This window comes from Mustela nigripes, chromosome 14 (genome assembly GCF_022355385.1).
Source record: "Mustela nigripes isolate SB6536 chromosome 14, MUSNIG.SB6536, whole genome shotgun sequence".
Lineage (NCBI taxonomy): Eukaryota > Metazoa > Chordata > Mammalia > Carnivora > Mustelidae > Mustela > Mustela nigripes.
In genome coordinates, this window is record NC_081570.1 from 82,853,370 (window position 1) to 82,879,492 (window position 26,123).

A 26,123-nucleotide genomic window follows, 5' to 3' on the forward strand; every position below is an offset into this window, starting at 1 on the left:
ATATCCCAAGATACTCTTAAGCTTGAATCAGAAAGCTATACCAAGAATAAGGAATACATGGGATCCAGAAATAGAGACTCCAACATAAGCAGTAAGTCAAGGGATATCCCTGACAACAGACATAGAGGGCATATTTTTGTTGTTGTTGTCTAAGGTAGATCAAATTATAATTCTTTCAATAAGGAGTATAAAAGTCTACTTCATCACCATCTTTTGGATTAAATATTACTTTTAAAACATTTTATCAATTTGATACTCAAAACAAAGCTTACCCCTGCTTTATTTTACATGTCTCTGCAAACAGTTTTAAGAGTGTTTTCCTTGTAGTTACTGTTGATTTTCCACCCTTTGCTCAAAGAGCTTTAAAAATCTACCTGTATGATAAGCCAGATCAGCAAAAAGATGCTTTTATTGACCTAACCCTTAATATTGTGCTATTAACTGAGGGATGTCATAAGAAAGCCAACTCAATTGTGTTAGTATATTGATTGCGAATCTTTTGTTTAGGATATAAGTAGTATATTATATGGTATTCTCCTAATGAGATAACTTGTACCTTGGTTCTGATGCAACTTCATTATTATCTTATGAAAACAGTTTTACATTCATCTTTTAACTTTGCTCATTTTTTTATATAGAGTAATTTAAAAGTTACATGCAGCTACACTGAACATCTTAACTGTGATATTTTTCTCTTTCAACTTTAGAAAGCTTATCTTTTCCATTTTCTTTTTCTTTTTTTTTTTTAAAGATTTTATTTATTTGTTTGACAGACAGAGATCACAAATAGGCAGAGAGGCAGGCAGGGAGAGAGAGAGGAAGGGAAGCAAGCTCCCTGCTGAGCAGAGAGCCCCATTTGGGCCTTGATCCCAGGGCCCTGGGATCATGACCTGAGCCAAAGGCAGTGGCTTTAACCCACTGAGCCACCCAGGCTCCCTTCTTTTCCATTTTCAAATAGCATGAATATCCATCTTTCTTTTTTATTTAATAGTTTAGTACAGTAGTTCTTTAAGTTTTTAATATATAATTTATTTTGTTATATATTATGGGGAAAGGGTACACTTAGATCTTTTTTTCCCTGAACAGTTAATATATTGATTCATTCACAAAACATCTTTTCCCAATTCACCAGAGAGCCTTCTTTTATAATATGTTCTTTGGAATACAGAGTTTATTTCAGGGTTCTCTATTCTCTTCCTTGGTTTGTCTGTTGATCTGTGCACCAGCAAACATCTTTTAATTAGCATAATTTGAAATTACTTTGAATTGTTGGCTGTATATATCTTTTCCACCTTTCTTCTGGTTGAAAAAAACTACTTAATTTTTTTGCCTGTTTATTCTTTCTTCTAAACTTAAAAGTGGTTTGTATATCCTGGGGAAAAAACCCTACTGTAATTTTATAATCGTATTAAAATACAACTTAGTTTAAAATAAATGTCATATTTATAATAATGAGTCTTTTACTATAAGAACATACTATATGTTTTGTCATTTATTCAAAGCTGTTTTTCTATGCTACATTAGGTTGTTTCTTTCAGTCCCATATATTGTTTGTTAAGGATGGATATTTGTGCTTTTCATTGTTGCTTGTGTGAGTACACAATTGTGTACTCAATTGTGTGAGTACAGGAAAGCAACTTAAGTTTGTATGTTTGCTGTATAGTTCATGCGCTGCTGTCTGAGGAATTTAATACAATTTTCCTAAATGATTCTTGTAAAGATTAGCTTAGTGTCAGGTACTCAGGGGCCCTTTGATAGGAAGTCACTGTTATGAGACCTTAGTGCCACCACTGTCATTGCACTATCCTAGACTTACTTTCATTCTGAGCTTCAATGTTTTGTTTTATATTTCTCAGGTCTATAAGCAGAACATATCCAGGTAACTAAGTATATTTTCCAAAAACTTGGGCCTTTTCTTTCATGTTACATGTGACTTCCAGAATGATATTAAATAACAATGCTGATGATATTACATAAATAATATTCGTAATATTAAGTCATCCTCACACTCCTGGAGTACCCTTCTTTGGTCAACTTGGACAATGATTTTCATATATTATTGAATTTAATTTCTTAGCAATTACTATATATTCAGATTCATAACTTTCATTTCATGCTTTTTAAAAAAATCAACTTTCAGTGGGCTAACTTCATAATGACTTTTCCATTATAGAAATATTCTGGGACTATTTTTGTAATATGGGCATAGAGGAAGCACTACATAACTATTACCCAGATTTCCTACGTCATCTCTCATTTTGCATAAGCATTGCAAAAGCTCTCTTTAGTAGGTATTACTCATATTCCTGTTATACAGATGAGAAAACTCAGGCAGACAAATGTTAAGTTTTCCAGTTTCAAAATGCATTAATTCACAGGTCTATGCCTGCAACCACTATCCTGCTTACCACAACTTTCAAAAAGACTATGTCCACATTGTATTACGAGATGACCATTCTTTATGTCAGGCCCCAATTTTGAAAATTCATTCATTCAGCAATGTTTATTCAGCACCTATTATGTGCCAGCTACTATTCTAGCAACAGAGGATGTAACAGTGAGTGAAAAAGCAAGGCAACTCTGTTCTTGGGAAGTTTACATTTGAATGAATAGTAGCAGGTCACAAACATAATAATTGATTTGTAGGTTATGCTTAAAACAATACTTGGATGGAAATTTACAGCTTTATGCATATATATTAAGAAAGAACACAACTTTTTATGGCCCTTCAAATTATCTTTTCCTCAAGGAGGAATGAGGAGAAAGACCACCCATTTTGTTGAAGTTGGAGATGTTAACAACAGGGAAGACCAGATCAATAGATTTATTAGAAGAATGAACAAGGTATCTACCATGATTATTTTTGAAATCGAGTTAATTACTAAATGACTCTTTCAAATTGAAAAAGAGGAAAGAAAACAGAAAAGGCCTAAGTCAATAATCTATATGTCTACTTTTCATTCTAAGAATCTGGGAAGAGGAGCAAATTAAATATAAAACAAGTGGAAAAAAAGAAACAATAGAGGTAAGAAATGAAAAAAGAAAATGAACAAAAGCCAGAGAAAATCAGACAGCCAAAGGTGGTTCTTTGAAAATATCAATAAAATCAGTAACTTCTAATGAGACCAAAGAAAAAAGTAAGAAAGAAAGAATGCACCAATTACCAGCATCAGAAATGAAAGCGTGTCATAATTATAACACTCCTATGACCATAAAAAGACCGAGAATTATAAAAAAGTATATAGTATAAATCCTTTTATAATTTTTAGTCTTTAAATAATACTTATTCTTAAGTTCCTCAAAAGGCTGTTTCAACATATTTTTGAAAATTATCTAAGTCAAGAGTGAAACTTAAAAAAAAATCTCCTATTTAGGATAAGAAATTTTGCACACCTGAATCCCCTACTCACTGACTTTTGGTGTTTCTTATAAATTGCTCTTTATTAAAAGAATCTAGGATTTAAATCTAAATGATTCCATTTTAAAATTTTGTTAATATTTGTGACTTCTTTTTCAGGGATTAATTTTCAACATAGACATTCAGTTTTAAAACTCAATTTCTAATAATTCTGGCATAAATATAAAGTTAATTCGTTTTAAAAAAGCTTAACATTTATGGAATGCCTTCTAATTCTTGAATCCATTAATTTAATACAGTGGTTCTCATACTTTTGCATGCATCAGAATCACCTGGAGGGCTTGTTAAAACAGACTGCTGGGCTACACATTATATAGTTTCTGATTTAGTAAGTCTGGGGTTGGCCCTGAAAAATTTGTGCTTCTAATAAGTTCCCAGGTGATGCTTGCTGCTGGTCCAGAGACCATAATTTGAAAACCACTGCTGTAATTTATTACTCAGTTATTTAGTACATATATCTTCAATAATATTTTTAAAAAATATGTTGTATTTTCTGAGCCCCTGTATATCTGAGAATTTTCATCCTGAAATGACATACTAATTATCAACTTGGATGTGTGATTACCCTTCCTCCTAAAAATATGTACCACTCTGTTTCCTTTTGGAATTTAGTGTTCCTGAGACTATATCTGTGGCTAGCTAATTTTATCTATATCATCTTATAATTCAAAATATTTTGTAGAATGTACTAGGTAAAGTTCTCTCTGTTGTTCTTGTGATCAGTCGCTACTTTCTAATTGAATTTCATTTCAATTCAGTAAAGTTAAAAATGTTTTAAAACCTATGTCTTTCATTATTAATTAACATAAGGAAAATGCCTATTAAAGCAGTTAAGTTATAGGAAGTGAGCTAAAATAGGGACTGCTAACATGGTAAGTGTTCAGTAATGCTAGGTGTTACTATTTTTTCTTTTATTATGTGCTGCCCCACTCCTATCCTGCTACCTTCATCATGAATTCCTTTTTGGGTTGTCTACATATGTCCATCACTTTCCCTTTCATGATATTAATTGCTCTGTCCTTTTTCTGTATATTTTTGGAGAGATTCTTAAGGCTATCTTTCGCAACACTGATTCAAGTTTCCACGGTTTCAGTTTTGCTCTGTCACAACAGCAATGTGGATTTTATTTGTGCTACTGTATTTTTGCTTCTTCACTGCTTTTCTTTTTCTCTTTTTTCTTTCTTTTCTTTTTCTTTCCTTTTTTTTCCCCCACCATTTCCCTATCCATTCTGTATCTTCTCATCTCAGTCCAGTGTGAATTGCCCCTTACTTTTAATGTCTGCTTGGTTAGGCAAATCCCCTCTTCAGGCCTGAAGGTAGACATAATGTTCATGTTCACATTTCAAAGCCAAATTGGCAGAATCTAGCAGACCATGGGACTTTGTGAGATTAAAGTGGGAAAAATTTATCCTTTTCTCCTTGCTTTGATCTGACACTCGGTACAGATAGAATACATGTAAAACTACATAATTCCCAGGGAACAGGTACTAGGAATCTTGGAGTCTCTAATTTTACTTGAAGATCTTAGCTTATGAGGATTAGAGCTCTTAAACATTAGGCATTGCCTCTAGCTACCCCTTGCTAACCCTCACAGAGAAAGAAAGATATAAAGTCTTCATTCATTCTAGAGTCCATCCTGTGGCAATGGAACAATAGCAATTCTGCTTGCCTTAAAACAGGTATAAAAGTGTTTAAGTGCTTCTTGGCTCTGTTTTTATCTACTCCTGGTGTAGGAAAAAGAAACTGGACCACTTATCAAAAAATATCTTATAATAACAGCTCTTTTGATATATTCAGTTATATACACATTCTCAAAAATACCTGGTCAGGAACTAGGAGTTGCAACGAAAAGCTATTTTTTTTTAACATTATTTATTTGGGATAGAGAGGAAGGGCAGAGAGAGAGGAAGAGAGAGAGAGAGAGAGAGAGAGAATCCTCAGCAGACTTACCCCACTGAGCATGGAGCCTGAGGTGGGGCTGATCCCGCAACCCTAAGATCATGACTTGCGCCAAAATCTAGACTCTAGTATGCAACAGATTGGGCCTTCCAGGAGCCCCACGAAGAGCTTTTAATGATATATCCCATCACCCAAAGTTTAATGCCCATCAATAAAGAGCATGAAATAGAAAGTTAGTGAAAATTGCTTGATAAGTCATGACAACTGACTAAACATGAAGTAAGCATTTTGCGGTTTCTTTGAATTGGTGGCACTCCTTATATCTTCATATATTTTAGTGAGGATTTTAGAGAATCCACCTGAGGTTCTACACATTTAAAATCTAAGTTACTACATTTCAACTACTAAAACGAGAATGATCACTGAATACATTTACCTATAAAAGATAAATTGGTTCATTTCATTCTCAAAAAACAAACATCTCAGATTTTTATTATATAAACTGTATTTTGTAATGGTGGCATTCCCCATATTAGAATTTTCTCTTCCACCTTAAGATGGGAACCGAAGATTAAAGATCAATGGGTATCAGAATCCTCTGAGATTCTTAAAACAAAAAACATTATATATAATCCTGGTCTCATCTCTGATCTACCAAATTAGATACTCTCTGAGCCCAGGATCAGCTATCTCAATAATCTCCTTAGGTGACTATTATCACACTAAAGACCTTGGTGATCCCTACTACATCACAAACCTATAAAAATGGTAAAACTAAAGAAAAGCCTTTGGGAATGATTTAGAATAATTTATAAGGAACAAATATAAATACACACACACACAATTTCAACAAAGAAGTCACCATATTCTCATTTACTATAAACTTGCTATTAAAACAAGGCTTTAGGGAGCTAGACAGGCTAAGGCAAAAGATATTTCACTCAAACTATTATTGTTAGCCCAAGTCACTTCTATTAGTACATACATTTCTTTGTGCTATTTCTTAGTATATTAATATGAGAAATGCATGAAATCCAGAGGTTAATAGGAATATCGAGAGGTTTACTAGACCACTTACAGTGTAATTGTGACCTGTTGTGATTTTTTCAATTTTTTTTTATTAACGTATAATATATTACTTATTTTGGGGGTACAGGTCTGTGATTCATCAGTCTTACACAATTCACAGCACTCTGCTGTGAATTTTTTTTAAACAATGATTAATCTTAGTGCTATATTCATAGATTATTTTTAGTCTATTATTTTTGTTTAAGAAATACAAAAGTGGGTCTCTAGATATTTTCATCCCACAATATGCTGAGGATATTACAAGAGCATAATAGAGTAAATTAATACAAAATGAACAGGGGTGGGAAAGTAACTGTACCATAGTGGTTAAGTTCATAATATTAAAAGCCAGATAGCAAGAATCCCAATACATCTGGATATAAGCTGTGTGACATTATAGAATTACTTGACTTCTCTGTACATACGTCAGTTTCTTTTTCAGTAAAATTGGAAAATAATTGTAACCACAGGTTGTTGTAATGATTAAATAAAATAAAGCATTAAAAACTCTTAGCATCTAGTACCTAGTAAGATGGCCTATATTCTTTTTTATTAAATACTTAGTTTCAATTCCAGTAGAGTAAACATACAGTATTGTTTCTATTAGTTCTAGTGATTCAACAATTCTACACATTACTCCATCACAACAAATGTACTCTTAATCCCCTTCATCTATTTCACCCATCTTCCCACCCACCTGCCCTCTGGTAACCACCTATTTGTTCTCTGTAGTAAGTCTGTTTTTTGGTGTTTATCTATTTCTCTTTCTTCCCCTTCGTTCATTTGTTTTGTTTCTTAAATTCCACATGTGAGTGAAATCATATGGCATTTGTCTTTCTGAATGACTTATTTTGCTTAGCATAATACTCTCTAGCTCCATCCATGTTGGTGCAAATGGCAAGATTTCATTCTTTTTATGGCTAAATATTCCCCCCACACATACACACATCCCACATCTTCTGTATCCTTTCATCTATTGATGGACACCTGGGCTGCTTCCATAGTTTGGCTATTGTAAATAATGCTGCAATAAACATAGGGGTGCATGTATCCCTTTGAATTTGTGTTTTTGTATTTATTGGGTAATACCCAGTAGTGTGATTACTGGATCATAGGGTAATTCTATTTTTAATTTTTTGAGACATCTCTATACTCTTTTCCACAGTGGCTGCACCTGTTTGTATTCCCACTAACAGTGCAGGAGGGTTCTTTTTACTCCACATCCTTGCCAACACTTGTTTCCTGTGTTTTTGATTATAGCCATTCTGACAGGTGTGAAGTGATATCTCATTGTAGTTTTTATTTCCATTTCCCCAATTATGAGTGATGTTGAGCATCTTTTCATGTGTCTGTTGGCCATCTGCATGTCTTTTTTTTTTTTTTTTTTTGAAAAACCTCTGTTCATGTCTTCTGCCCATTTTTAAATTGGATTAGTTGGTTTGGTGGTATTGAGTTGTATCAGTTCTTTATATATTTTTAATACTAAACCTCTATCAGATATGTCATTTGCAACTCTCTTCTTCCATTCAGTAGGTTGCCTTATAATTTCCTTGAAAGTTTTCTTTGCTGTACAGAAAATTTTTATTTTGATCTAGTCCCAACAGTTTATTTTTGCTTTTGTTTCCCTAGCCTAAGGAGACAAACCTAGAAAAATATCGCTACAGCCAATGTAAGTACTGCCTGTGCTCTCTTCTAGAATTTTAAGGTTTCACATCTCACATTTAGGTTTTTAATCCACTTTGAATTTATTTTTATGTATGGTGTTAGAAAGTGGTCTAATTTTATTCTTTTGCATGTAGCAGTATAGTTTTCCCAACACCACTTGTTGAAGAGACTGTCTTTTTCACATGGTTTGCTCTTTCCTCCTTTGTCAAAGATTAATGAGGGTTTATTTCTGGGTTTTCTATTGTGTTCCATTGCTTTATGTGTCTCTGTGCCAGTACCATACTGTTTTGATTATTACAGCTTTGGAGTAAAACTTGAAATCTGGAGTGTGATTGATTTGTAATACAAATCAAGCTTTGCTTTTTCATTTTCAAGACTATTTTGACTATTCCATATACATTTTAGGACTGTCTGTTCTAGTTCTGTGAAAAATGCTGTTGGTATTCTAATAAGGACTTCATTAGATCTGAAGATTGCTTTGGGTAGTATGGGCATTTTAACAATTTTTGTTCTTCCAATCCATGAGCATCAATATTTCTGTTTGTAAGCATTGTCTTCAATTTCTTTCATTGATATTTCATAGTTTTCAGAGTACATCTCTTTGGTTAGGTTTATTCCTAAGTAGTTTATCATTTTTGGTGTAATTATAAATGGGATTGCTTTCCTAACTTCTCTTTCTATTGCTTCATTATTAGTGTATAGAAATGCAATGGATCTCTGTATCTTAATTTTGTATCCTGCAACCTTACCAAATTCATTTATCAGTTCTAGTAGGTTTTTGGTGGAATCTATAGGGTTTTCTATATATAGTATCATGTCATCTGTGAATAGTGAAAGTTTTATGTTTTCCTTGTCAATATAGATGGCTTTTATTCCTTTTTCTTCTCTGATTGCTGTGGCTAGAACTTCCAGTGCTGCACTGAATATATAAGTGGTGAGAGTGGATGTCCTTGTCTTGTTCATGACTTTAGGGGGAAAGCTCTCAGTTTTTCCCCATTGAGGGTGATATTAGCTGTGGGCTTATCACCTATGGCTTTTATTATGTTGATTTTTGTTCCCTGTCAACCTACTTTTTGATGGTTTTCATCATAAATGGATGTTGCACTTTTTCAAATGCTTTTACTGTGTCTACTGAAATGATTATATAGCTTTTATCTTTTCTCTTATTGATGTGCTGTATCATTTGATTGATTTGTGCACATTTGTATCCTGGGAATATATCTCACTTGACTATGGTGAATGATGTTTTTAATGTATTACTAGATTTGGTTTGCTAATACTTTGTTGAGGATTTTTGCATCTATGTTCATAAGCTTACTGGCCTGTAGTTCTCTTTTTTTGTAGTGTCTTTATGTGGTTTTGGTATCAGGATAATGCCAGCCTTACAGAATGAATTTGGGTTTTCCTTCCTCTATTTTTTGTTATACTTTGAGAAGAATAGGTATTAACTCTTCCTTGAATGTTTGTAGAATTTACCTATGAAGCTAACTGGTCATGAACTGTTTGTTGGAAGTTTTTTGATGACTGCTTCAATTCTATTGTTAGTAATTGGTCTGTTCAGATTTTCTTTCTTCCTGACTTGGTTTTGGGAGGTTATATGCTTCTAGGAATTATCCATTTCTTCTAGGTTGTTCACTATGTTTACATATAATGTTTCATAATATTCTCTTATAATTGTTTGTATTTCTGCAGTGCTAGTTATTATTTCTCCTCTTTCATTTCTAATTTTGTTTGAGTTATCTCTCTCTCCCTCTCTCTTTTTGAAAGTCTAGCTAAAGGTTTATCAATTTTTTTTATCTTTTTAAAGAACAACCTCCTGGTTTCATTGATGGCTCTATTGTTTTTGTTTTAGTTTCTATTTCATTTTTTTCTGGCCTAATCTTTACTAATTTCTTCCTTCTATTGGTTTTAGGTTTTGTTTGTTCTTTTTTTTAGCTCCTTTAGGTGTAAGGTTAGGTTGTTAATTTGAAATTTTTCCTGCTTCTTGAAGTAGGCCTGTATTGATATGAGCTTACCTCTTCAAACTACTTTTGCTGCATCATAAAGATTTTGGACTGTTGTGCTTTCATCTTCATTTGTCTCCATGTACTTTTTGATTTCCTCCTTGACTTCCTGGTTGACCCATTCATTTTTTAGTAGCATGCTACTGAAACCATTTCCATATTTTTTCTTTGTAGTTGATTTCTAGTTTCACAGCACTGCAGTCAGAAAAGCTGCATGATATGACTTCTATCTTTTTGAATTTGTTGGGACTTATTTTGTGGTGTAATATGTGATCTGTTCTAGAGAATGTTCGATGTACATCTGAAAAGAATGTTTATTCTGCTGTTTTTGGATGGAATGTTCTGAATCTATCTGTTAAATCTATCTGTTCTAGTGTGTCATTCAAAGCCACTATTTCCTTGTAGATTTTGTTTGGATGCTCTATCAATGTGAGTGGGTATTAAATTCCCTACTATTATTATATACTATTGATTACTTCCTTTATGTTTATTATTAACTGTTCTAAGTACTTGGTCTCTCCTATGCTCGGTGCATAAATATTTACAATTGTTATCTTTTTTTTTTTTTGGACTATCCCCTTAATGATATAGTGTCCTTCTTTGTTTCTTATTACAGTCTTTGTTTAAAGTCTATTATGTCTAATATAAGTGTTGCTACCTTGGCTTTCTTTTCACATTCATTTGAATGATAAATGCTTTTCCATCCATTCACTTTCAATCTTCTGGCATCTTTAGGTTTGAAATGAGTCTCTTGTAGGTAGCATAGAGAGAGGTCTTGTTTTTTTACCCATTCTGTCATCCTATGTTTTTGATTGGAGCACTTAGTCCATTTACATTCAAAGTAATTACTGATAGATATATATTTACTACAATATATATATTGTTATTTGTTTTAAGGTTGTTTTTATAGTTTTTCTTCATTTCTTTCTTCTTTTGCTCTCTTCTGTCATGCTTAGTTGGCTTTTTTTTTTTTTTAGTGATCTATCTGGATTCCTTTCTCTTTATTTTTTTGCATATCTATTATTGGTTTTTGATTCGTGGCTACTATTCAGTTTTATATAACATCTGCTGTATATAGCAGTCTATATTAAGTTGATGGTTGCTTAAGTTTAAACCCATTCTTTACTCCCCTCCTCCTGACATTTTAGGCATATGGTGTCATACTTTACACTGCTTTATTTTGTGAGTCCCTTGACTGATTTTTACAGATATACTTATTTTTACTGCTTCTGTGCTTCCAACTTTCACTACCTCTTGCTTATGGTCTTTCCTTTTCACTGAGAGTCCCCTTTAACATGGCTTGTAGGGCTGGCTAAGTGGTCATAAATTCCTTTAACTTTTGTTTGTCTGGGAAACTCTTTCTCCTTCTATTTTGAATGATAGCCTTGCAGAATAGAGTATTCTTGGCTGCAAATTTTTTTTTCCTTTCAGATCTTTGAATATATCGTAAGATGGCCTATATTCTGTTAGTTAAAACTTCTTACTCAGTTACTAAAAGCTCATCAGCAAGTCAAGATGGATGTCAGAAATTAAGAGGCAGTCATTTCCCCAAAGCCTCTCAGTTACACATAGAAGAATATTAAGGATCAAATGGTGTGTCTTTTTTAAGTCTACAATGTGCCTATGCCTTTCTTGGGCCTTGGAGGAAATCATAAAGAAGCAGGAATGGCTCCTGCTTTTAAGAAGTTTATAATCCAAACAGGTCTGTTATTAACCACATGTGTTAAATGAACTGACGGCAATTTAGAAGCATTCCTTTAACTCTTTGACTTCTGATCTATATACTTTTCAAATTTATTTATACAGATTAAATTCTTCATATCATATCATGCCAGATGTGTACTAAAAGAGTTTCATCTTCTTATTTTATTTTATTTATATTCTATCTTGTTTTGTTTTAAATGAGGGAAAGTGAGAAATGGTGCAGTTCCTTTTTTTTTTTCCCCCTTTCAGAAGGGGCTTCACAAGTTTTTTGGTCCAATTTCTTTCTCACTTCACCACCTTCAAAATGTCCTTCTCTCTCCCCACCTAATGAAAAAGTAGCATCTGTGAATCACTTAGTGGTGCTTTTTGCAAGCTCAGTTGAAATTATAAAGGAGATGATACTGCTGCTGGGGAAAAAGATGGATCTGTCCAAAAAGAAGGTGAGACAGTTGCAGGAACACATGGTCATTTGTAACTGACTGAAGATTAGAAAGAAGAAATTAAAAAGGACACCCAAAGTTTTTTCTCAGTATCACAGTTGGACCAAGCGCTCACACAGTTTATCTAAGTCACTAAGAAATAAGGTTATTTATTGCTATATTGATGACAGCTTCACTTCAAGCAAACGTTGCATGTTTACACTTTAAGAAAAATGCCTGAATGCTTCCTGTCATTTTTTGTTTTGTTTTGTTTTTTGGAAGGAATTAAAGACTTTTTCTCTAATTCACCTACTTGCTCAGTTTTCCAATATGGTGATGGAGTGATACAGATAATAAGGCCATGATTTTGACAATGGCCACAGAAGAGGACATTCATAGATTTTCAAATCCAGATAGTATAAATGTTGCATTAGGAAATGACATTTGTAGCCTCTTAGAATTTAATGAGTGTATTACATGTAGAAAGAGACTTATCATGGAAGATACTGGATTAAGACATTCATGAAAATGCCTAGCAATTCATCTTTGGAGACAGATCTGAGTTTGAATCCAAACTATGACATGTCCTGGCTATGTAAACTTTGGCAAGTTGCTTAACCATCTGGAGTTTGAGTTTCTAAAGCTATAAAATGGGGCCAGTGATGTCTGCATCATAGAGTTATTTATATAAGAATGCATATAAAGTGTTCATTATGGTGCTGGGCAAATAAAGATCATATTATTCAAACGCCTTGATATTCCCATGATGTTGCTACCTATCTCTGAATAGCCAGCGCTGAGGAGTGTAGAAATGCTGATTGATTTTGCCAATAACACAAAAGCCTGCCAATATAAAATTTCAAATGCTACCACTAGCACATATTAAATTATATACTGAGATTTATTACCCCACTCATGAAAATGTTCTTAATTTTACTGGTGCAGTTTTAAGAAATATGGTCAAATTGATATAAAAAGGAAAACCAAGGTATTGCTTTGTTAGCATAAAGTTGTGTGAAGATTAGATGAAATAAGCTAGTGGTTTCTCAAAGAAGGATGTAAACATAGTGTTGCCCTTCCTATGGAGTGAACTAATCATAGGGAATCATTTTCTAGATCCTTGATTTCCATAGGTATTATATCTTAAATTTTATATGCCTGAGAAAGAGTACAGTCAAAATATCATGCTAGTTCTCCTATTCCCAACTCCTATGTCTTAACAGTCCTTTCTACCTTGGAAAAAAGCTTACCTCTCAATGACCTCAAATTTTATTTATTTTTTTAAAGATTTTATTTATTTATTTGACAGACAGAGATCACCAGTAGGCAGAGAGGCAGGCAGAGAGAGAGAGAGAGAGAGATAGAGAGGAGGAAGCAGGCTCCCTGCTGAGCAGAGAGCCTGATGTGGGGCTTGATCCCAGATTCCTGGGATCATGACCCGAGCTGAAAGCAGAGGCTTTAACCCACTGAGCCACCCAAGTGCCCCAGATCTCAAATTTTATAATGACATATTGCTCAACAATAAAAACACTGAAGTATCAAACAAAATGATGATTCAAACTATTGGTATTCATTTTAAAGAACTGATACATGATTGGGTAACAAATATTTTTTAAAGTCAGGTGACTTCCAAGTTACTTCTTCAACAAAACTGAAAGAGGAGCTCATCAGATTGCCTAATTATGCTTAACTTGTAATGCAGAAGATGTTCAAAGATTTGGGTTAAGTGACTATAATAAAACTCTTTGTAGTCCCCTTTAATTATTTAGATGAAAAAGGATTTTTAATATTCATATCTAGAAAATAATAATAGAATAGAATAATGCCAACTCTGATATTTTTAGGAAAAATGTGGATGAATAGTAAATATATGATCTAATTGTTTTAATAAGCCATATTTTCCTCTTTAAGAAGTGTAGTTCTGGGAGCGCCTGGGTGGCTCAGTGGGTTAAGCCACTGCCTTCGGCTCAGGTTATGATCTTAGGGTCCTGGGATCGAGCCCCACGTCGGACTCTGGCTCAGCGGGGAGCCTCTTCCCTCTCTCTCTGCCTGCCTCTCTGCCTACTTGTGATCTCTGTCTGTCAAATAAATAAATAAAATCTTTAAAAAAAAATAAAAGAAGTGTAGTTCCAATAAAATTTACTTTTATGTTGAATAATTATCACTATTTATAACATATTTATATTATTATGACAAAGTATAAATTGTCACTTAGAACAATACAGAAGAAAAATTATCATTAAAGCCTTAGCCCAGGAATTTTAAAAATGTAAATGTCATATTGTTAGGCATATATTTTGTTAAAGAGAAATTCTATAGGGCAATCCATAAGAAATGTTCAAACTTAAAAATAGATGAACACAGCAAAAAATCTGGTGAGGAAGTTGACTGGAAATACTAGTTCAAAGGAAAACATTATTCAAAGTCTGTTTATGTATTTTTAAATGAGTTATGTTGAGTATAAAATCACTGTTTATTGAGACTCTATTAGGTGTATTTAAAAAAATGGTGTAGCCGTTTCATCTTAAGAATTAATATCTGCAGAATGTGGGAGATTATGTCTTTTATTATCACTTAGACTTACAGCTAAATTTGTAAGGGTGACTTAAAATGGGTGAGGAGTACATAGTTTCTATATATACGTTTTTTAAAGATTTTATTTATTGATTGATTTGACAGAGACACAGCATGAAAGGAAAACAAGTAGAGGGAGTGGGAGAGGGAGAAGCAGGCCTCTGGCCAAGCAGGGAGCCGGGGAGAGACTCGATCCCAGGACCCTGGGATCATGACCTGAGCTGAAAGCAGATGCTTAATGACTGAGCCACGCAGGAGCCCCAGTTTATATAATTTTTGAATGTGGGCCATTTGTGGGCATACAAATTTGAAGAAAACTAGAATAATGAGTGTAGAATCCTTACACACATTGAGTCAAAGTATTAGATTCTACGAAAGCCTGGTGAGTGAAGTTAAGCTGCCCTGACCAGATTCCTTTACCTTCTCTTACGATCCTTCTTTTATAATCCGTCCTCTATCATCTGGACAGTCTGTACCTTTGAGCATCAGATACTGTGAGGGTCTCTTGAGGATGCACTATGCCCCACACTTATAGACCTTTTAAAATTTGGGGTATAATATGCTCTCAGGGATTCAGATGGTACTAGATTGTTGGAGCTGTACACCAGGACCCTCCTTCAACTGGGAAAACCGCTGGAAGCTTCCAGGATTGACAAACAGTATCACCAACAGTCTATAGACACGACTTTGGAAGACTCTCAGTGCATAGTATAACTGTGTTGACGGGAGGGATACTGCATTCAAACAGCTTCTCCTTACGACCTTGGTTATCCCTTCCCTTCTACTGATAAAAAGGATGCAACTGTATGGTGATAACAGGCAAAACGTAAAGGAAGAGAGAAAAGCAAGAGGCTATCAATACTTTTCCTCCTACAGTTTAAGTCTGAGGAAATAACTACATTTATTGATATGTGGGTGCTTTTTCAGGGAGAGAACTGTTACTATTCAATATGTTAGTATCTACACAAAATAAAAAAGAAAAACATGGTATTTCACAATCTTGAGCTTAATTTTACCCTTGCCTGCCTCTGATACCTGTTTCCTTTGCAAAGGACTACTAACTGGCACTTAGAATGGATTATCTTTGCATAACAATGGTTTGTATTCAACAATTAATCCTTAATTTTTTTTATTATTGAAGTATAGTTGCTATACGATGTTATATTAGTTTCAGAGGTACAACAGTGATTTGACAACTCTATATATTACTCAATGCTCACCACCATAAGTATACTCACCATCTGTCACTATATAATGTTATTACGATATTACTGAATATATTCCCTATGCTGTACTTTTCATCTCCATGACTTACTTATTTTATAACTGGAAACATTTCATTTCAAATGGAGTGACATATTCTTTCTATCCTAACCCCTCAAATTCTCTTCTTACTTCTCTCTCTCTCTTTTAAAGATTTTGTTTATTTATTTGTTAGAGAGAGAGAGAGAGGACAATAGGGGACAAGCAGGGGGAGAAGCAGAGGGAGGAGAAGCAGACTCTCTGCTGAGCAGGGAGCTCTGATGTGGGGCTCAATGCCAGGACGCTGGGATCATGACCTGAGCCCAAGGCAGACCCTTAAGTGTGTGAGCCACCAAGGAACCTCTTCTAGTACTTTTCTTAAGAATGAATTCTGATCCTGTTTACTATTACTTGTTTCAGATACTTAGCCGTGGGCAGATTCTAAATTTATGTATGAAATACCAAGATTCTTGAGTTTTACCACTGATTTAAACCTTTGACACTATTTTGGATATAAGATCTCAATTCAAAATGTTCAACAACACTAACCTTCCTTCATCTACTGTTCAGTGAGGATTCTGAGGCCCTCCCAGACCTCTCAGGAAGGAGCCCAGCCATCTGTATTATAATGAGTCCTCCAGGGTCTGGGGCACACCGAAGTTTGAGAACCACTGATCTACTGGAATCTCAGCTCACTATGGGGCTTCCGTAAGTCAAAACTGTCTCCAAATTAGAAGTTAAATAAGAATATTTTCCTTGCTAACATACATAAATCCTTATGCATAAAATAATATACATATAAATCTTAAGTCCAAAAATTCAGGGTTAATCTAATTTTGATTATGTAATCAGGCATTTGCTTCCAGCAGGTTTTAAGATCTTCAGCTACAGAGAGCCAATGACATTTTGATACTTCTCTCGATGTTAGGGATAAGCGTGTTGGCTTTATAGTCTGAGCAATGCTGGAGAGTTTGGTCGAATGCTTGGGGATTTAAGCCAACGAATGGATAAGGATGGTGAGGAATCTCATTCTAGTCATGCCTCCTTTCCTAATTTCCCTTTTCACTGTTTGGTCTTCTTCCCTTTTTCCTTAGGGAGCTGAGTGATTGATAGCCTAATCCAATGACTGTATTACAGCTGCCTCAACTAGGACTCTTTTCCTTATCATTAGCAGTTAGCCTATGGTTAAATTCACAGCTCACTGCTTGGTACAGCCCCTGAGATTTAAGGGTCTGGCCTTTAGAAAATATTTAACATAAAACTGAAATCTTGACATACTGAGAACTCAGTTCTCTGCAAGGCTTCTTTAATTAATCCAACGTACTGTACCATTGTTCTGTATGAGACTGTGACATGGTGAACTGTTTCTGAAGCTTACAGAGATGTGTAGTTCTAAATTAAACAGTCACTGACGTGTACCTACACTGATTTTTTAGTACAGTAGATATGCATGAATCTGTGAATATTTAAATTCAAGCTCAAACAGTGACACAATACTCCTTAGTTTTACTTTCATAATAGAACATTTTTTGATTAATTTCAAGCTTCAAGTCATTCTTTATGGAAAACACACACACACACACACACACACACACACAGAGGAAAGAAATTTAATAATTCATTACCACTGCTGCAAAGGTAAGTTTTCTTAATATGCTTGTCAGAGTCCTTTGGTTTACAAAGTCTATCGAATATTCTCTTAGGAGGTGATACAGACATTATTTTCCTAATTTTGAATAAAAGAAAACATATATAATATCCACGTGGCCATGAATGTGTTGGTTCTTATATACGTTCTGATTTTACCATCTATCTGCAGGACAATAGTTATTTTAAAATAACTAAGGAAAGGATGTAGACCTTGATCTATGCTTTAAACCTTCGCCCTTGCTCTAGTCCGTCGATGAGCTGTAAGGGTCTATGAATATGGCAGCTGAGTCCCAGATGAAAAATTATGCATCTCATAAACTGCTATTCTGCTGAAATGTCAAGCCAAGGCAAGGCTGTACCTCAAACTCAGCACTTGGCATTTTCCTTCTGTCTGCTTTGTTGCCATGAAGCAAACATGAACAGTGAGGATTTGTGTAGGGCAGGTAGCAGGCGAGCTCACCGTCAAAAATCTATTATTAGGGCTCTGATCTCCTGCACAGACCAACGACAGCCAAACAGTGTGAAATTCAGGCTCCAGGAAAGGCAATATAATGCAAAGGGGGATTCTTTGTCAATGTGTACATGAATATATTCAAATGAGCATGATTTAAATGAGAATAGTTCTAATGGGGAGCTTCCCTCAACCAAACTGATAATTTATAATGAAAATTGTAATTCAGCATCTTTATTTGATATGCCTACTTTGACTGTTCTGCAAATACCGTACATATATTTATATAACAAGGTCTTTAATAATTTGATCAGTTAAACTTGTGATGGCCTCAGAATATTTATGTAGATAATAGACTATATTCTTTTTGCATTATTTTGTACACACACACACAAAAGAAAATAGATGAGTGAGTATAAAGTGAAAGGTTCTTTTAATTATTCTTTTTGGCATAATTTATCAGTGTTTTTATTCATTTAAATGTTACCTTTATTTTTCAGGTTATTTTAGACATTTCAGGATTAAAATCTAAGCTCCTATTGATAAAGGTGGTTACAATAGATAGTTGAAATTTTATGACAGTGAGTTGGCGTGTTTTTCTAAAAGGATTTTATGCATCAGTAATTATGTGATTGGCAATAAAAAAAAGTCCAACCCATTAACAACTACTCCCTATAAAAAAATATCAATACTGCATTTTATGATATAATTGAAATGGATGGTGTAAGAACTTAAAGCCATCTTGCCCAGATCTTCAGTTGCTTGCATGTGTGTAACAGCTATTCAAAGCAAATTATAACTTTTGGGTTTTCAATCTACTATGCGTTTTGTCATCTTCCTCATTTTACAAAAATAAACTAATAAATACATCAAAATAGGTTTAAGTTCATGACTGGAATGGATTACATTGCATTTGCATTCATGTGATGCCCAGTACCTGAGCTCAATGCTGCTAAGTCACTGTACGGTCCTGATAATCTTGCCTCTTAAAAATATGAACATGAAATATGTAGTATAGAGTTAAGATTATGTTAAGCCATTATGTTGGTTCATGTTTGTGCAAGTTTTCTGAGCTATACAACTTTGAACCCACTTCTAACCCATACACTGGCATAGAGTTACAAATTATTAGCAAATTTCTAACTTATACCTTCTTTTATTGCTGTTTCCCTGGTTGGTTTCACAATAAAACACCTTTAGGAGGTTTGTAACTATAAGAACCCAGAGTTCAGTGCCGAAGAGTCCAAGTAGCTGGATTTCAAATCATCCATTATTTATTTGAGAATGTAAGGGCATTTATGGAGTATGCCATTGTCATTTGTTAAGAAATACACAACCATCTCTTAAAACTGTAATATCCTATATGTAACTAATTAGTAAGTTTGGGTTCCTGAAACAGAGATCAAATCTTGAAGGCCAACTTTGATAAATTATTCAGAAATCAGTTTTAGAATTTATAGGTATTAATTTCAAATAAAATGTGTTCTATTGTTTTAACTAAGCAGATTGGTACAGACAATAATTTCAAAAAGCCATCCAAAATTGAAATTGAGAACAAGAATTTCCTTTTTGGGTAGACAGAACAAATGTAGTAAATAAAATAATGTAAAACAATGACTTAATTTTCCAAGCTTGTAGGAAGTGGATTAATGAAGCCTAAAGCATCCCCCATTGTTTCAAAGTGACTTCTGCAGAGAAATTTCGTATCTTTTCCCTATGTGTGGGTATGTGTGTGTGTCCTTTTGTAACAACAAACAAAATATATACAGAATAATGGAATTACGTAACAAACCTAAAAAATATGCCCATCCCCCATCAATAGAAAGAAGCACTTAAAACACAACAAGGAATAATTCCTTCAAGTGACTTCACCTCACTGAAAAATACTTGATTATTGTTTCTCCTAAAGCAGCTACAAAATAATAAATACCATCCTCACGAAGTCATTTGCAGGAAAGATGTATCTTTGGTTATATCATGCAGGACTCATTCTTAACCATGTCTTAAAGAACCTTATCCACAGGGAAGACTGTGAAAATGTCACACCACAGCTGGGTGACACCATTTACCTAGGTGATAGTAATCACGGACTTAAGGGCTATCTTAACATTCCTTCATTATTTGTGGATAAGGCCAGGAAAAATGTCAAAATTTGAAACTAAAACAAGAAAAAAAAAAGAAGTGAACTGAAACTAGGAAAAATCATCAGCAATTCACTCAAGGATGGGATCGTAAATAATGTTACTGATGAGACCAGTGGTTCTTCTGGTGAAATAAATGAAGGCACAGAACGCCCACTGCCAGAAACAAAACAAAACAAAACAATACCCTGCTCAACTGTTTGGTGACATATGAACTAACTGTTGTTTGATATTAAAAAAAAAAAGTTTTCTTTTAGATTTTAGAAAAAAGGAAAGTGAGGTGGTAACAACTTGCAGTATAAAGTCTCTATGGCCCAAAGAAAAGTAGGGAATCCAGAGTCAGTAATTTAGACAGATGTATTTGTATGGTGGAGAGCTCAATTAACCATCTCCGTTTCACGAAAGTTTTCCTTATGCACACTGACTAAACTTTCTTTTGATACTGTTCTCACTATGAAATCACTTTTAATTTTATAATTCAACCTCTAATGGACTCAGAGAGCATGAGTCTTGCAAGGTATTTCTGGAATTGAAATTCAGGTTTATAAATCATTCCATTATGAATTTGCTTCATAGGTTTTGTTCCCTCCAACCCCTGCTCCCAGATTCTAATCACCTATAGGCGGTCGGAAAAAGGCAGTTTCTAAAATAACAAAGCTGAGGATGAGACCTTGGAATCAGACTCTTGCTCCTGATAAAAGATTTTAAACTGCAACAAATAGAAGTAACCTTGTTTAATGACTTCTAGAGGCTTAGTGACTTCTTTTATTAAATAAAGAGACCTCCCTCTAATCAGTAGCTTTCCAAATTTTTGAAGTTAACCATAATAAAAACTCATTTTACATCATGACCCAGGACAGAAAGACACACACGTAGTGTGTGTATTATCTGTAAAACTGATAAAAAAAAAAAAAAGTTTGACCAATGTTTATCCCATCTGTGTGCAAAGTATTCAGACTTTTTTTTCTGTTCTATTTGATTTTTTAAACTGTTGACTATAGTTCTTTAACTTGGCTCCATAGTACATTCATGAGTTGGGAAACAAAGTTTGAAAAACATTGCTTTAAAGTACTCTAGAATCCAGACTAATCATGTTTGAAATAATCCAACCGACATTCCTTGGGTGAGGTTCTGTCTTCACTACGCTAGTCACTGCTCCTTATTAGCTAATGTGTTTTAGACAGACATTACAGAATGTGACCATTTTTCTATAGCATGTGTAGTACCCCAAGTATCTCATTATTTCCCTATTTACACAAAACAAAACCTTCATGTCAAACAGCAACAATCTTACTCTGAGAAAAAAAATAATAAAGACTGAATAGAGAGCTGGAGAATATTAAAGAAAAACACTCCTGCCTGGCAATGGAAGAAAGTATGTGGTGTATTTCAGGTGGCTATCCAAAACTGAAGACTTTTCAGCTTTCCCTTAAAAAAAAAGAAAGAAAAAAAAAATCTGCAATTCAAGCTGCTCTTCTTTTTTTTTTTTTTTTAAGGTTTTATTTATTTATTTGACAGACAGAGATCACAATAGGCAGAGGAGCAGGCAGAAGGAAAGGGGGAAACAGGTTCCCTGCTGAGCAGAAAGCCCAATGCAGGGCTCCATCCCAAGTCCCTGAGATCATGACCTGAGCCAGAGGCAGAGGCTTAACCCACTGAGCCACTCAGGCACCCCTCAAGTTGCTCTTCTAAAAGCAGACATTCCAGTGCTCTGAGAGAATACTTGGGAAAATATTAGCACTGCATTATGGTAATTGTTTTAATCTTGTGAAAATAAGAGGCATATTTTGTATGATATTCTACACTGAAGCAGCATTTGAAGTCTTGACAGCCATGTTTGATAAAGGTAGGAATGGGATTTAGCCATTTTGATATTTCCACCACTCTTAAAATTTGCAGCCATTATTATTTAACACAGTAGGCTAGGTTTTGTTATAACTCACTCTGAAGGTACTTTGTTATAGAACTTGCTTCTGTCCTCAAATATATTATTATTGCCTGTTTAAACTGCTTTTCAGATTCTATTACCTTTAAATTAAAGCCAACACTGCTTTAAAGGAGAAAAATTCTATCAATTTTGTCAATATGGAGAGAGGCTGTTTTCAAAACAGACTGTTTAATGTGAAGGGACTTAATATAGAACCTATTAGAAATGAGGTACAAGCCCTTAAAAATGTTAGGGACTTTTTGTGGTTTAAAATGAAAGTTCCACCCAGGCTTAGCTGAGCTTATAGCCCAAGTGAATATTTATATATGAATTTATAAATCTTAGAAATAGAGTTTCACGGAAATGTTAACAGGCCCTGAGGTATAGCTGAACTTGTTTTCAGGTAGCACTATAATTTCCAGTGTGTGTATGCTTAAAGACTACAACACAAAAGACTTTTTCTAATGCTGTAATTTTGTAGTTTTATTAGACTGAGTTATAGTATGGGAGAATATTCAGAAATTGCAGCTTAAATGAGAAAACGTGAATGGTGTTACTTATATAAAATACTACTGCAATAGTTCTTTTATTAATTTTTAATGTTCAGCACCCTCTGTGACCTCCTTTATTCTCTTGCTGTCAACATGGCAGGCTGGAAAAATTGAAATGGGCTGACAGAAAACATAGTGCATGTTACAGCCCAACTCTGGAGTCTCTTACTCTCTTTCTGCGGCACATGCTAACGCAGTCCACGTTATTCTGCATTACAATAATATTTAAGGCTCTGTTTGATAGCTCCTGATAAAAGAGACTTGTGTCTGGACCCTGTGCAGGTGCTTCTCGTCAGCTTTCCTCTTTCTGACATTGCGGGGATGGGAATGGCATTCAATTATCAGCAGAATATAATTTTTAAAAAAATCATGGCTTATAGACACACTTCATGCTCTCAAAATATAATACCTCAGCATGGATAGTGTTTTATTTGTGTCTACCCGGCCTCTTCCAAAAGCATATTTTGGTCTGATTCAGCAATGCTTTTCTCGAACAGTGGGACACTGCTATATTATGTATATTTACCACTGTCTCTATCACCAAGGAGACTAATCCCCATACCAGTACAGTCAAGAACCTTACAGCATTGTCTTTGCAAGACCAAGTTCATGTTGTCACAGCAACAGAGTGCACAGGGCAAAGATACTGAACCGACACACTGGGATTAAAACTTCTGTTTCTGTTTTATATGCAAGTGTTTGATGATGATGAGAAAAGATATGCAAAGGTGTGAGGTCTGAAATGTCTTCTCAGCTGATGCCACAAATGCAGTTTTAAGAATTCATCTGGGACAGTAATGAAAGCAAGGTTTTTTGAAGAAGGTACATTTTAAAATTCTAGGAAAAGTGAAACAAATTCAGACTCTGAAAAAGATATCATCAGGGTGCTTGTGTTTATCTCTGCGATGGCGCTGGTATTAGCTCTTGCTAGTAAGTGACAAGACATTCGTGACAATGAGAAATTCTGAAGAGAGCGCAGACCATGAGAGAATCAAATTTACACACAACCCTATCTTGGTATTCTCTCATCTTTGGCCATCAGTCACTTGAGCCTTCACACTCAGCATGTTCCATCTGTCATAACTATTAGGAATTTTGACTAGCAATTAGTTATCAGAATTAGGGATCAAAAAGACATGATATACTTGCTTGCAACATGACTTCTGATTTTTTAGCAACCTCCAAGAAAGCAAATCGCAAAGAGAGCGCAACACCTACCAGACACTCCTCCGTAGGTAGTTCGCTTCCCAAAGCCCACTGCTGGCCAAGGCGTGCCATCGGCTCTTAATCCCATTAGACCTGAGACAGTGTTGGTGGCTGTAACGCCATCTGCGCCACCTATGAGAAACACTTCATCATTTACCTGAGGTTTTTTAAAAGGGACGATGGTCAAAAGCCATTCAAGCCCACACGACCCAGGAACACACTCTTTCCCTTGAGAACATTTCCTTCCCTCAAGTGACTTTACTAATTTTACTCCTACCATTTTGCTTAAAATGCTAGACATAAACATTTTTAATTCCCATAAATTCATTTTTCCATTTATTATACAGATTTATAGATGCCAAATATTTTGTAATTGGTGTTACTTCCGAGGTAGTTTTCAATACCTTTGCAAATCAAGATGCAATTTCCATTGGATAGGGCATGGCATGTATGATTTATAAAAGCATTCACTGCTTGCATGATTTATGTGTTTAATAGATATTTATTGGGCATATGTTTAAGGCAGTATACTATCAAATACAAAGGGAACTCACAAGAAATTTCATATTGTGGAAGCTGGTATCTTTTTGTTTTGTGCTTCATTAAAGGTTCAAATGCTACTATTGGATTGTTACATCACGAGGTCATTTATTCTGCAGTGGGTCACTGTGATCACGGTTTTGTTTCATAATCTTTTGTGCGCAAAGCAAATGTTTATCAAGAAAGATTATAAATGTCCTTGTTTAGACTCCATTTACTAGCTCGGGTCCAGGTGTGAACCTACTGCATTTGTGAGATCAAGTGCTTTAGTACTTTTCCTAAACTCTAAGCAAAGATATACACATATATGTGTGGATAAAGATATACTTTGGAATGGCACATACTTCAGGCAAATAGTTCAGTGACTAGAAAACCGACACAAGTTTAGTTCTTACCTTCCTTTGCAGCTCTTGTGATGCTTGCGATATCAGTGACATTTGGGGTCAACTTGGCAAAGAAAGGAATCTGAACAGCTTGCCTCACCCAGCGACAGATGTTCCGTACCAGCTCTGGATCCTGTTCAAATAGGTCAGTTAAATATAGAACATAATTAAAGAATTGTGATCAAAATGTGTACTGGAACAACAGCAAAGCTGGATATGTGCAAGACAAATCCAACCTGACAATGAGCTACATGATATATTTCTCAATTCCGCCTCAGTATTACACCTAGACTCATTAGGGAACTAAGGTTAACACACTTCCAGTGAACTGCAAATTCATCACATAAAGGTTAAATTCCTCAAGGGAGCCTTTGGAAAATAAAATTACGAAGAACCAAATGGAAGAAACTGTTTTCTACTACCAGTTAAATAATACTGGGAGTAAAGCATAAACTTCTGGTGGCATTTTTGGTAAATATTACAGAATTTCCAGCAACCTCATTGGCTTAACCCTAATAAAAAATACTTAAGCTGCTGATTCCTGGGTGGATTATATTCTATCTGAAGCCTGTTGTTTCCATTATTAGAAGACTTAGTCTTGATGAAGTGTGTTCAAAAGAAAATCCATGACTTCCTAATCAATCTAATTATGATATATAGTGTATGCTAATACGGAATAATTCAGCCTTGGATTATACATGAGCTGATCAGTAACTTAGTTTACTTTTGTAAATGTTATTAAGATCTGTGAAGCACTTTTCAACATTCATCTACTTGAAAGGATTGATCAAAATGACAAAAATGAAATAAAATATCAAATGCTCATCTTTAAAAGCAAGGAATAGACATTTTCCTGTGCCTGTTTCCTGTGATTTTTCAGGCTTCTATTTTCTCATGGGACAAGTATCATTTAGAGGGCAATCACCTATCCTTTCCATTGAAAATAACTTAGCTGTAGCAATGTTCTTTGATTTCAACACATACAATAGTCCTTTTTTTTTTATTACTTTTAGTACAAAATTTATTCTGACAGGTACTGATAATGCACTTTGATAAATTACCTTAAAATATGCAATAGCAATTCATTATTGAACTTGGTAATATTATCTTAGCAAGTTAAAATGTTTTTTGAATAAAAGAAAAACCCAGAAAAATACAGACATATATTTAAACTATGAAACAGCAGGCAAGTATATCATTTGTAATTAATATTTTTATATGTAAGGAAGTTGCTCTTTGCATTTTAACCTTTCAAATTCTTTTAAGATGAGATTTCTAATGT

The 26,123-nt window shown here is 34.5% G+C and overlaps 1 protein-coding gene across 4 annotated transcripts in view; it reads right to left on the minus strand.

Annotated features, from left to right (window-relative positions):
- DPYD (dihydropyrimidine dehydrogenase) overlaps positions 1 to 26,123 on the minus strand; it is an 833,094-nt gene that overhangs the window by 203,211 nt on the left and 603,760 nt on the right. For all 4 annotated transcript variants that reach the window (XM_059375481.1, XM_059375484.1, XM_059375483.1 and 1 more), the window contains 2 exons: positions 24,854 to 24,974; positions 23,931 to 24,050 (listed from right to left, as the gene is read on the minus strand). In XM_059375481.1, the coding sequence (XP_059231464.1) occupies positions 23,931 to 24,050; positions 24,854 to 24,974 (241 nt within the window). The remainder of the gene's footprint in view (positions 1 to 23,930; positions 24,051 to 24,853; positions 24,975 to 26,123) is intronic.